A 13,361-nucleotide genomic window follows, 5' to 3' on the forward strand; every position below is an offset into this window, starting at 1 on the left:
TTCAAAACGCATCGTTGACATTTCATACGTCAAAAATGTCAACATTGTCAACAATTTTTTTACTAAAAAAAAATAATGTAAATTACCTATACTTAAGATAAGTCTCACTATAACATACAAATAGCTTTTGGAAAGATGAGATGTACCTACGCATCAACCATATTTTTAATAACCACAAAGCGTTACCAAACCGCTAAAAAAGATGAATATGTACTTATCTTTTTTTTACTTGAACATGCAACCGGAAGTAATATTTGTTTGGTTATCAAAATATGTAGGTAGCGTTTGTTTTGACTGTCCATGGCGACTCCGTGCGGATCAAATTGCACACATTTCTTAAGATAAGGTTGTAATATCAAACCCATTTGGTACACGTATTGCTGAATGGTTTCCTGTATGCTGTATCTCATGCCTACTACCTAGGTAACCTATGCCTGTAGGTTAGGTAGTTACCATTTTAAATATCACTAAATATGTAATAAAACAGTTTACATATATCCCTAGAAACGGCATACCGCAACATCAACCTTTTAATTATTTATATTAATATAATATATTATATGATCTGTGATACATCCACATATTTTTCACGTCGGATATTAATTGGCGGATGAATATTCCAAAAATAAGATGATTTTATCGATTTTGTAACCGGCTGATGATTTTGATCAAACAATTTGTTATAGGATAGCCACACAGGTACAAATAAGGGAAATAATTTAAGTACTTATGTGTAGACTAAGCTCACCAAGTGTTATCCTGGGGAAATTATTTTCACTCGCAGAAAAAAACATGTTTTATTAAAATACGAAATATATTTTATACAAAATAACACTTAAAAATTACAAAGATATATATATAAAAAAATTATGTCTTTGTCTCCAAAGTTCACAATTTGAGACTCATCTGTTGATGTTTTTGTTCCTAAATAATACTTGTAAATTAGTTAGAAGTACCTACAGTAGCTACTCTCATTATAGACCGCGGGCCAGGCGGAGATTTCGTCAGTCATCGCCTCCCGGGTGATTCGTCACATGATAGTTTAGATGCTAATGCGAATTAAAAAATAGTCAGCCGGTTGTATCGCGGTGGAAAGACCGACAGGTGGTCGCATAAATGAGAATAAAACGAAAATGAAAATATTTATTTCAGACACCAGGTGTCCATATTTTTGTCTACAAGACTATATTAGTAAGTAAGTAACAAAGAAAAAATAAAACGTTAATGTTAGTAAAGTATCAAACGCGAGGCGATGACAAAAATTTTACGTGTTTCGGTTTCGGTTTGGCTGCCATTCCTCAACCCACCAACGGAGCGACAGCTGACGTCCACGAGGTTTCATGATACATATATTTGATATATTATAGCCGTTAACCACTATACGAGTTATCGCCCGGGAGACGATTGGTCATGGAAATCAGTTCCTGGCTCGTGGTCTATTGAAATAAAACAATTGTATGTAGATGTAGAGCTACAAAAACAATGCATAATTTTTGGCTTCTTTTCTTTCATAGTTTAGTAATAGAATAACAGGTAACAGGTTTACAGACTTTGAGGTGAATGACCCGGAATAGTGTGGTGCTATTTCAAATTGATTTTTAATTCCTTTGTCAAGCCTTTGTGCATTTGTCTATGGTTTTTCGCTTCGTAATGTTGGCACTGTCACAGTCCGAGTTGCTTTTGTTTTGTTTCACTCGTAGACAGGTAAAATTTTAAATTACGACTTTTTACTATTTATTATTCAATTCAATGTCCCTTATGAAATTAAAGAAACCGATTTGTTTTTATGTGATGTTCAATATGTTCATAATCATATCCCGCGGTGTTGGATGCGGAAAGATGATTATGTGTTTCACTCGGGAGCAGTTTCTTTAACTCTCGTGCCTTGACACCCTCGCAACGATCAAGATTCCGCTTTTCGAACCACTCGCTACGCTCGTGGTTCAATTTTGAACTCTATCACATCGCATGCTTGGATATCAATATTAGCATGAGGGGTTAAACAACAACTTTGCCCCCTTGGTAAACTAACTAACTATTTTGGAAAGTTGGCTTATAAAGATGTTCATGAACTCGACCGTTCTTTACGGGAGCTTGCAAAAGTGCATACCCACGTTATGAATTAATCCATTCATAAAGTAACTATGCACTTATTAAGCAGCTGTGTGTACTTGGGAGATATAAATGTACCGTAAAACCTCTAGTCCATAGCTCCCAACTCTGGTCCAAAATTAACTGTAATTTTTTCGTTCAGTTGTTTTTACTGTATTTTTTGTCGTTCTAAGGCAAGTTATGTTTATAAATGGAAGAAAAACTGGGAGTAAATCAAAAGGAACATTGGTATTGATACTTAATTTCCTTTTGAACTTATAGACTATAGTTGCAGTATTTGACTATAGTCGCAGGGCGGACATGCTATACATCAAAAATCACTTGCGTTTCTATGTGTGACGTCTGTACACGCATCATAGTGTGTGCTTAAAAATAGTACTGAGCGGCCGGCAAACGGCCGGCCGTCAATCTGCTGTCGCGGGGCGAGGTAATTCGAGTCGGGGCGGGGCGGTGCGTGTGGCCGTTCTCTAATCTCTATGATTATACTATTACTTATTCTGTGCTATAGTTGGGAGTTGGGAGGTTTTACGGTACTAGTAATCCAGACACTCACCAGGTATATTCTGCGGGTTGAGATTGGGCAAGTTCCTGTTGACGTAGTTGTAGGCGGTCTTGGTGCCGAAGAGCAGGTATTGGGGTTCGGTGCTGGACTGGCATGTGTCCTGCCCGCGGGCCGAGGCCAGCGCCAGCAGCAGGATTAACCACCTCATCTTTAACAATAAAAACATGTTGGCCATTTTGTCGCTAATAACTAACTTTACACATTGAGCACTGCACTAGAGGCGGCCTTTTGAAGAAAATGTTTCCGCACCTTAATGAAGTGCATGCACTTCATTGCTACTGACTAGCTGCGCTTATTCTTTAGCTTAGTGACAGACGTCAAACGCAAAAAACCGGCCAAGTGCGAGTCGGACTCGCGCACGAAGGGCTCCGTACCATTATCTATAAAAACGGCAAAAAAATCACGTTTGTTGTATGGAAGCCCCCTTAAATATTTATTTTATTCTGTTTTTAGTATTTGTTGTTATAGCGGCAACAGAAATACATCGTCTGTGAAAATTTCAACAGTCTAGCTATCACGGTTCATGAAATACAGCCTGGTGACAGACGGACAGACAGACAGACAGACAGCGAAGTCTTATACTGTAAAACGTACGATACGCGACTCCATTCGGTCGCGTTTTAAAATTCGTCACTCGTGAATTTCCTGTTTTTCGCACTTGTATCGTAAATAACTATTAGGTATATGATCTTACAAATATTAAATTAATGACCTGTACCTGTATCACTAGTATAATTTGGGCTTGGTATTGCTGCTTGGGCTTGCAAAGCATTTATGAAATAATAAAAAAAAAATATTCCGGGCAAGTCATCTCTGCCTTTACAATCAATAAAATTATATTATGTTTTGACGAGCTATAAACCTGTCAGGAAGACGATAAATTTCACCTTTATTTGCCAGAAATCGTGGTTTTCCTGGGATTAATCTCAAATTTTAGGACAGGAGCCATAAGTCCTACTTTTAGTTCAGGTTAGGGTTGCCACCCATACTATAATATATAGTATCGTACTATATTTTAGTCACTTGTACTATATATTATACAAAAACAATATAGTACGAAAAATACTATATTTTCATCACTCAAGAATGGGGTATACAAATGTCACCGATATCGCATCGTATGCGACTTGGATTTTTCGCCTTTTTGCCTCAAATCGGCCCTATTTTTTTTTTCAAATTTCCCAGTAAACACTATATTTTTTCAATATTTTGACAAAAATACTATATGTGTATAGAAAAAAGGTGGCAACCCTAGTTCAGGTACTAACTGGTTACTTAACTACCTATGTAAATTTAGGTATAACATTTTAAATGTTAACAATTATTAAATTTATTCAAAGGGCAAACTTTTTTTACCATTTGCCCATGAATAAATTTAACGTTTATACCAAAGTTTTTTCAATATTTTGATATTTATTAAGGGGCTCCCTGGATCTAAATAGTCCTAATGACTTTCGATCTATAAGTACCTATATTCTCTCCCACCGTTTACTCGTGTTTGTTATGGCTTATCATATTAACAACTACGTTTTAGTATTGCATATTTCATTAAAAGCCCGATGTCTTCGAAATACCTATAACTCATAAAACTTTGCCCATTTTAGCCCAAACTATTTTTAGCATATTTTTTTTAAATGTGTAGGTATGAAATTAGGAATCATAATATGCCGATTTTAATTAAGTAGGGTACATGAAGAATACTTGAATAAGTATCAAAAATAGAGCTTTTTCAGACCATGTTTCATAAAATAATATATAATTATATTATAAAGTTTTTTAAATCCTGTTTGTTAAAACCTCGTCTTGTTTACAAGTCAGACCAGCTGAATAACTTAAACGTTCGCAGAAATGAGGCCATCGAAATTCCTACGATGCAATAGTACTTAGGTATCAATAATAATTTGCAATTATGTATGCTTGCCTAACCTTTTTAACACCTACGGATTTATTGTACTTCTTGGGTGATTCACTTCCAAAGATACATAAATTAGATAAATATAGTTTATTATTTTTTATTATTCTAGTAGGCATATTACAATGCGCTGATGAACGCCAATTAAAGCTACGCCCTACACCTCTCTCTCGAGAAAATTTTAATCCCCTCTCAATTGGAGGACGGTATCCCAATATGGGACTGGCAATAAACTCGGCGGGACACATCTTTTCAAAACATTTCATCTTATAATTAACATGCATTAGTACGTCTTATAGTTAAGAACATGTGTGGTGGTTTTTGTATTGTATATTTTAAACAAACATACAAACATGACTAATTAAATTACAGATTATTAGAAGTTTGTAGTTAGGTATAACAGTTACAACAACAATGAATTTCAAAAGAAACAACTAAGGGGTCACAAGTGTCACAACATTAACAACAGTCATGCCGATGCCGGCGCAGCGCAACTTCACAAGCCACTTTACAACACTTAAAAAGTTAAAAACCAAACAAAAACACTTCAAACAAGTTCCAATTTCAAATCGAAACAGTGCAGGTAACTTTGCGAAAATACCTTAAAAGCGGGAATCGGGGAACGTATCCGGGTTGTCTAAAATGTCTATGGTACTCGCGACGCGGCGTCGCTGGGACGCGTTGGCGGGCAAACTGGCTGTGGCGAAGGCATGGCGCGCGTAAGGTACATCACTAGGGCACTCCCATGGAAGAACGAGATGCTAATAGTATTACGGTATCAAGCGGTTACCTCGATAGAAAAGTGTTCTACTAACGTGAGGGAAGGTGACATAACAATAAACAGCTGAACTAAGGTTAAAGGAACTTTAAATTACTGACTCAAGTAATGATAATGCGTACACGTCATGGACACGTTGATAATATGTAATCGCGAATACCTATATTTATTCGTTCAATTAATTAAGGAAACGTAATTAGTCCAATGTTTTGACACATAGCGGTGATTTACTTATTGTTTCCTTGGTAGACAACGGTAGTTTTCCTCAAAGACACGCCTTGGGATACCCGTTACCTATTTAGAACTTAATTCGTAAGCAATTAATAATATAACTCTTACTACTATATTTGTAGTTAATTACTTATGAAGACTGCGTATAGGCACAAATAACTCACCAAGACTTGGAACATTTCAATTACCTACTGGGATGGTATTATGTAACACCACGCAATTACGATTTATGATTACCTGTATGTTTAAAAACCGGTTTAGTAAGATTCCCATAGAACCATGGAGTATTCCGAAGTTAGTGAAGCTTAGTTGTTCTTTTAGGCATAATGTTAACATTATGTTAATAGTTTTCATATTGTAACTTCGAGTGCACTATCTCCACATAAAGCCAAGAGCATAGAGCAAAGAGCATAGAGTAAGTAAATATTTAGTTTTTTGTCAAACGATTGGAGTTTATCTTTTACTTTAAGTAAGTACAATGTTCAGTCAGCATCATTAGTAGGTATCTAGCGGATGAGACAACGCGCCAAAAGTATCTGCCACCCTTGAATACTTTTCCAAATTAGGTACTGACGACGTTTGCGTTAAGCCTCATTTTGTATGGGATTTTGAACAGCGCGCCTAACGGGACGTTTCGGAAACTCAAAATCCCATACAAAATGACACTTAATTAACGCAAACGCGTAATGTACAAGCTATTAGTTATTCTGTGATACAAGTAGTTAACTACAAGTGGGTCAAACACATTTAAGAAAAAGGTAACTGTTGTGACTGACGATATGAGATAACGCCGAATGTTGTTTCTAATCACGATTTTTTAACCTTAACGTTTGAAGGTTGTTTAATTCTGATCCATTATCATCCCTGTCAAAATCATGATGAAAAATTGATGGGAATGCGTTTTCTTCTCCTAATAATGAAATAATTAACATTGACTATATCATCAAAGGTACATATGCATCCCGTTTTTCTTATTTGAGTCACAAGTACTGAAAAAAATTATCCTATCTGTAATGGTGCAGCGTAAAAATTAACTTTAGATTCCCTTAGCTTTGTGTTGTCTACAGGAAAAACGCGAACGAGCTAAGCATACAATAAAATGCCTACAATAAAATGTGTAAAGTAAAGACCCGTCCATACTATAATCATTCCCTACCGCGTTCATCACGAAAATGACGTAAACCATTCTATTTTGCGGCTCTGCTCTCATTACCGCAGGCCACCGGCTCATTAATACTAATGAAACTACATCACCATTATCTTTAAAAAAAGTCATTAAGGCGTGGAACAATTACTAATTGCAGTCATGCACTATTGTGCAATAGAATTGGTCAGCTTTTTACGGTGTTTCCTTCATTATTTTCAACGGAATACATTGTTATATTAACCCCTTACTGCATGTCAAACAAATATTTGTTTGAATTTAAACTTTAATAGTTTTCAATAGAGCTGAATGTCATATCCGCCGTATATGGCATTGTACGCGGTAAAGGGTTAATAGAGATAATTTTTGTGGTTAACTTTTTATGTAGACTAAATGGTACCGATTCTAAGTCTTCATAGATCAAAATTGTCTGATTTGGCAAGTACCTAACTACCAATTAAATTGTTGGAAGTTTTGAAATTCATGTTCGAAATATCATTTTGATATTTATCTGTCCTTTTGCCGTGAAAAAAAAACCGGACAAATGCGAGTCGGACTCGCCCACCGAGGGTTCCGTAGGTACTTTTTAGTAAATACATAGTTCCAAAAAACTCATTGGTACGAGCCGGGGTTTGAACCCGCGACCTCCGCGTTTGAAGTCGCACGCTCTTACTGTTAGGCCACCAGCGCATTTAGGTAGGTACCCGTCTCTAACAAAAACTTGCATGGTATCTATTCAGGTAGCCACCGGGACCGCTTATAAAAAACTTGTAAGTAATATTCAGCTATGCAAATGCATTATAAAATTAGGTACCCAAGTAATATTGCCTCCGCACATTTAAAAAGCAGGGAAAATTAGCGAAACTTCAACGCGTGATTTAGATTTTTTGTCAAACCTCTACGTTACGCGTTACGCGTAATCTACGCGATTACACTGATTATCATAATGTCCGCAGCTTCAGCGGTCACTGCACTTCGCGGGTCTGTCTCAACTCTACCGTGAAACAAGCCTCTCCAAACTACTCCGAATCCGGGCCGTGAACCAGCAGACTCCGCCCGCAAGAGGAGAAAAATCACAATCCAGCCCGCGAAAAAAGACAAATTCCCCGATTCGTTGCCAAGGATTGTCAATAACACATTATACTCAATTTAAATGAATGTCGAGTCTAATTAATTTCTAGAGAGCTACATTTGCGCTATCTTACCCAATGAAGTGTAGTTTATATTATTGTTATTAGGAACCAAATATATTGTGACATAAATAGCGTGTGTGACTGTAGAGTAGATAGAACTCAATTAAGTGATATAGTTTTAAGGCGACTAAGTTGACTAACGAGCATTTTTGAAGGTTCTTATCTTAAATGAGATAACCAAAAATTATATCATTATGGTTCTTAGTTCCTAGTAGTAGTCACTTATAGGATTAAGTCCGTCTAAGCAAACTGTGGAGTGTGGACCGACTTTGACGTAAAAAAGTCTGGACGTGTGTAAGCCTATTATGGTGTCACTAGTGACAGACACTACTACACTATGTCATGGCAAAGTCTGTGCAGACTTAACTTGGTCTGACTCTAACTTGCTCGTTTGTTAAACACCATATAGGTCAAAAATATTCTAATTAGGCTGCTTTTAGCTTAAATTTATCTAAGGCCTTAAGAAGGGGCGTAAAGCCAAGAAATTAAAGGAGCAAAAGATTACGCGCGTCGCGCGAAACTTGCGACGGAAGATTTCTCGATCGCGCGGATTTTAACGTTTTTCCTCAATATCTCTAAAAGTATACTTATGTAAAAAAAATTGCTGGTCAAATTCCATTAGTTATTTTAGCCATCATATCATTAGCTATTTTATGCTAAAATTATACAGCTATTGTATGCATAGATTGCAGGATAACGCTTTACAATTGAAAATAAATGAAATGAATTTCGTGATTTTTTTCTATCGAGCCAACTTTTACCTTTTAAGTGTTTTCTCGGAAATATAGTTTAGTTTCCATGAGAATTTTTTCATTACATTTGCCTTTCATTAAAACGTGTAAATATCCAAAATAAAAACTACAATTTTGCGGAAGAATAGTAATTTGACGGAAAATATTAGGTATTAGAGCTTTATAAGAACGCGGGTGCCGATTTCAGCATACGGCCAATTGAGCATTCTAAGTCGCCTTAACCAACAACGATATGCGATCTTTGACACCGTAGGTAATTGAATCAATCAACTCAATGTTATATTAACTAAAAGCTAGGCATCCTAGGCCAATGGATGGACAGATGGACACTTAGATTAAATACCATCGTAGGTTGTTCTTCCGCATTATACTTTTTGTACTGCATATTTGTTTAGTTATTTTTGGCACACATCTGTGTGTGGGTCATGTAAACCGTAGTCATTCTAAAGCTGAGAGTAGGTACCTATGTTTCTATACTTTCTATCTAGCTAAATTAATTATGATCTAGCTAGTATAAGTATTATTAAGATAATTTTCTTCTTTAATTCGATATATTAAATGAGAAAATGTCATCCAATTTTTTTAACTCAGCGCATTAGTGATGTGGACATAATAAACACGAATAGCTAAATGTAGAAGACAAAATTCCTAAAGTTAGACTAAGAAAAGTCTGCAGAGATTTTGACAGCACACGTAGTGCAGGTGTTATTTTAAACGTCAAACTTCTATGAAATTATGACGTATAGGTAACACTATAGCTGTGCGGGTGGCGGTGAAGTTAAACGTCCGGAGAGTAGTAGTAGCAAATGTTTATTATACTCTAAAGACTAAAATGTTATAATGTTATTAATGTTGAATGAATGCACCCGGTCGCGACGGTCCCGAAAATTACATTGGTTCTAATTTTGCTGGAAATGATTGTGGTAATGTGTTTTCGCTGACCGGGCGCACGTGTGCCGCACGAGGCCCAAAACGTGTTAAGGTGCATTGCACCGAACACTAGCACTGCGTGTGCTATCAAAATCTCTGCAGACTTTTCTTGGCTTAACTCTACTTTAATCGAACGTTTATCTTTTACATACTTACTTACCTAATTCTTCTACAGCCAAAGCCGTTTCGTACCCTTCGTACGAGTACTATCGCATTTTATAGTAAGCATTAGCAGAATATTACATTAAATAAAAAATATAGTCTATCTTGTAAATTTCTCAATACTTAACATTAACAATAGTTCGTTGTTTGCGTATAGTCAGTGTGAGTCTCACTGTTTTTTGCTTTAGTGCCGAGACAACAATTCTATCTCCACCACATATATAGTTGGCAATTTGGCAGTCCTCAAAGCTGTGCGTTTTTCCAGAAACTTCCTGCCTCGCACAGCTAAACTGTAGAATGAAAATGAACCGATACGACCTTTAAACCTTCAAGAAAAGAGCGTGCCTACTTCTACCTTAAATGCCGGCGACGCACTTGTAATTTGTAACCCCTCTGATGTTACAGGTGTCCATCGGTGAAGGTAATGGCTTGCCATCAGGCGGTATGTATGCTCGTTTGCCTCCTATATAAAAAAAAATGTGTGCGTGTAATCTTTACGCGCGATTGAAGTAAAACTTCTTTGACGATGACGTTTATCGCTATGTTGGCACTTTGACGTGTGTCCTATTGTGCGTGTGTCATTACTGAGCGTTACTTCCGTCAAAAAAAATCTGAGTTACCCTAAGTTTTACTTCAAAAAGGAAAAAAAACCGGCCAAGTGCGAGTCGGACTCGCGCACCGAGGGTTCCGTGCTTTTAATTGTTTGTTGTTATAGCGGCAACAGAAATACAACTGTCTAAGCTATCACGGTTCATGAGATACAGCCTGGTGACAGACAAACGGAAAGACGGACAGACGGACAGCGGAGTCTTAGTAATAGGGTCCCGTTTTAACCCTTTGGGTACGGAACCCTAAAAAGAGCCTAGTGTCAGGTAATCTTGTGTTGTGAGTAGATGTAGGAATGGCCCGCGCACCGGGCAGTAGTAAAAACCCGAGTCCCGTCTCGGTAGCTAGCGTGGCCCCATTGTGAGCACCAGTGCATCGATAAAATATCCATTTACTCGTAATACAGGTAGACCGGTACGTAAACTACGTAATACGCAATTTGAACCCAGGCATTTACACTTAAAAGTAGGAAATTAACAAAAATTTGATTGAGAACCAGACCATCTTAGGCACAAGTACCTTACTCTTAGATTATTCATACATTTCATATAGAAAATAATACATCGCATAAATTTAAAGGCAAATGTTGTCACAACTGTGTAATTAACAATGTTGTGCTGTAGCACAGCGTTTGAGCGGTTGTGTACAGTAAAGCGGGGTGACTGAAATGTAGGGGCGACTTTAAAATTTTAGTTTTAATAATATATTTTTATGCAGGATTTTTAACAGTAAGTGACCATCAATATATATTAATCTAACTAGTTACACGAACAGTTTCAGTAAATAATGAATAGTGGTAATTTTGTAGCCATTTTAAAACTATCAAAGTAACCCCAAAATTTTCATAAATCATCCCGTTTTACCGGTACCTAAAACCAAAGACGAGTAAATAGTAAAGACAGCCAAATCTCCAGCGAACTAAATCATGTTGCACCTTGTGATGTGATAAAGAATAGATCACTTAGGTATTTGTATGTATAAAAATTTAATATGAATATACATATAAGCTAGAACACGAAGTATGATAAATTTTCATATTAAAGGTTAGATATAGTGACTATTAATTGTTTATGTAATTGAAGGCATATCAAGGAAAAAATGACTTTAAAAATAAATATACATTTGTACGCACCAAAAGGCCTTTTACAATGATAAACACTAAACAAACAATTCTAGTAATCGCCATTGAAGGAGGAACCACGGTGGCACAATACCAGTGCACGCTTCTTGCATTTTAAAACTTTAAGCAGTTATCAGTTATTAGTATTCGAGTCGTTCCCAAATATTTGAAATTTCATCAGTACACCTGCACCTTAAAAAGGATGACTCACGTTAGACCGGGGCGTGACCGGACCGGGGCGGGCCGGAGCGATCCGACACAGGGGCTATCAGGAGCGCCACCGTCGCCGGAGCGTTCCGGGGCCGGGGCGTCAGGGCCACCCGACACTAGTTGTATATCCGAGCAACGGACTGTTTATGACAAATGTCACAAATAATTGTTTGCTGATAGTGATAACTAGGAGAAAAAATGGAAAGGCCGAATAAAATTAAAATTTTGTCCCTTGCTGCCGTAACGGCAGATGAAGAGGCTGCTGCGGGCTCCTTAAGCAGCTTTGGACCTACGACGACAAATTTTTTGATTATTTTCATATGACCCAAAACTCTTTCGAAGCCATTCACGACAGGATTAAACACCGTTTGGTCAAACTAATAACTAGATTTCAGGAACCAATAACCAGCAAACATCGTCTGGCTCTCTGTTTAAGGTAAGATATACAATGCGTGTATTGTGTATAACAAATAAGTATAATAATGTGCCGAAGCATATATAAAGCTATTGAGAAGAAAGGAGATGATCGGTTCGCCATACAAATATAGTCCCCATTTTCCTCTCTAGATTATTACGAATATAGTTTTATAAAATTAGATGTTTATTAACTATAGCTATCTTCCTTCGCTCTACATCTAATTATATAAAAATAATTTCCATAATATCAATATTCAATGAGGAAAATGGGAACTAGGTTTGTATAGAAACTACGGGGCGGTTGTCCAATTTCTTCTTATGTATATATTTAAAGTATCTTTGGATTCAATTCATTACCGTCAGAGAGATTCAGTAAATAGAGCTTCTTACTTCTTAAGGGGCCCACTGACTACCAGGCCGCCGCGCCGGACGATATCAGCCTGTCAGTTAACCGCAAAAGGCCACACACTAACAGTTCTCTGTCAGTTTTTGGCCTCACGACTAACACGACCCGATAGTGTAGGGCCGCTCGACGATGAGAAAATGAGAAAATCAAAAAATAAAGTTTTTCTACCTATACCGTGTTACATATCAAATGAAACGTGATAGCTAGACAGTTGAATTTTTTTACAGATGATGTATTTCTGTTGTCGCTATAACAACAAATACTAAAAACAGAATAAAATAAATATATATTTAAGTGGGGCTCCCATACAACAAACGTGATTTTTTTTGCCGTTTTTAGGGTTCAATACCTCAAAAGGAAAAAACGGAACCCTTATAGGATCACTCGTGCGTCTGTCTGACTGTCTATCTGTCTGTCTGTCTGTCACAGCCTATTTTCTCCGAAACGACTGGGCCAATTAAGTTGAAATTTGGTACACATATGTAGGTTTGTGACTCCTTTTTTGAATAACCCCATACTGTAGCCCCTCGGGAAAACCTCGACATGGGAGCTCATTCCACAGCCGAAGCGTCATATGTATATAAACTTATATTGACCGGGATATAGACCGTGATTACCTTTTGTAATAATACAATATTTTTTTGTAATTTTGTATTCTAGTGAAACTAACCGTGAATCATTCAAAACTCCAATATGTATATAAAAGTAAAATACAAAAACATACAAAAACAAAACAAAATACTTTTCATTTTTGTACCTTTCTATTGCTCTAGTGTAGTTGGTCTGAAGCAAAGGTCTGAAGTAAGACTAAAGGGTCTAACAAATA

The 13,361-nt window shown here is 36.9% G+C and overlaps 1 protein-coding gene across 1 annotated transcript in view; it reads right to left on the reverse strand.

The window, feature by feature from the left end:
* The window catches only part of LOC134744398 (multiple inositol polyphosphate phosphatase 1-like), a 35,713-nt gene extending 30,304 nt beyond the window's left edge, over positions 1 to 5,409 (reverse strand). Inside the window, exons 1-2 of the mRNA XM_063678202.1 lie at positions 5,188 to 5,409; positions 2,666 to 2,822 (exon numbers count right to left, since the gene is read on the reverse strand). Coding sequence (XP_063534272.1) covers positions 2,666 to 2,822 — 157 coding nt within the window. The 5' untranslated portion in view covers positions 5,188 to 5,409. The remainder of the gene's footprint in view (positions 1 to 2,665; positions 2,823 to 5,187) is intronic.
* Positions 5,410 to 13,361: the final 7,952 nt, after the last annotated feature.

This window comes from Cydia strobilella, chromosome 9 (genome assembly GCF_947568885.1).
Source record: "Cydia strobilella chromosome 9, ilCydStro3.1, whole genome shotgun sequence".
Lineage (NCBI taxonomy): Eukaryota > Metazoa > Arthropoda > Insecta > Lepidoptera > Tortricidae > Cydia > Cydia strobilella.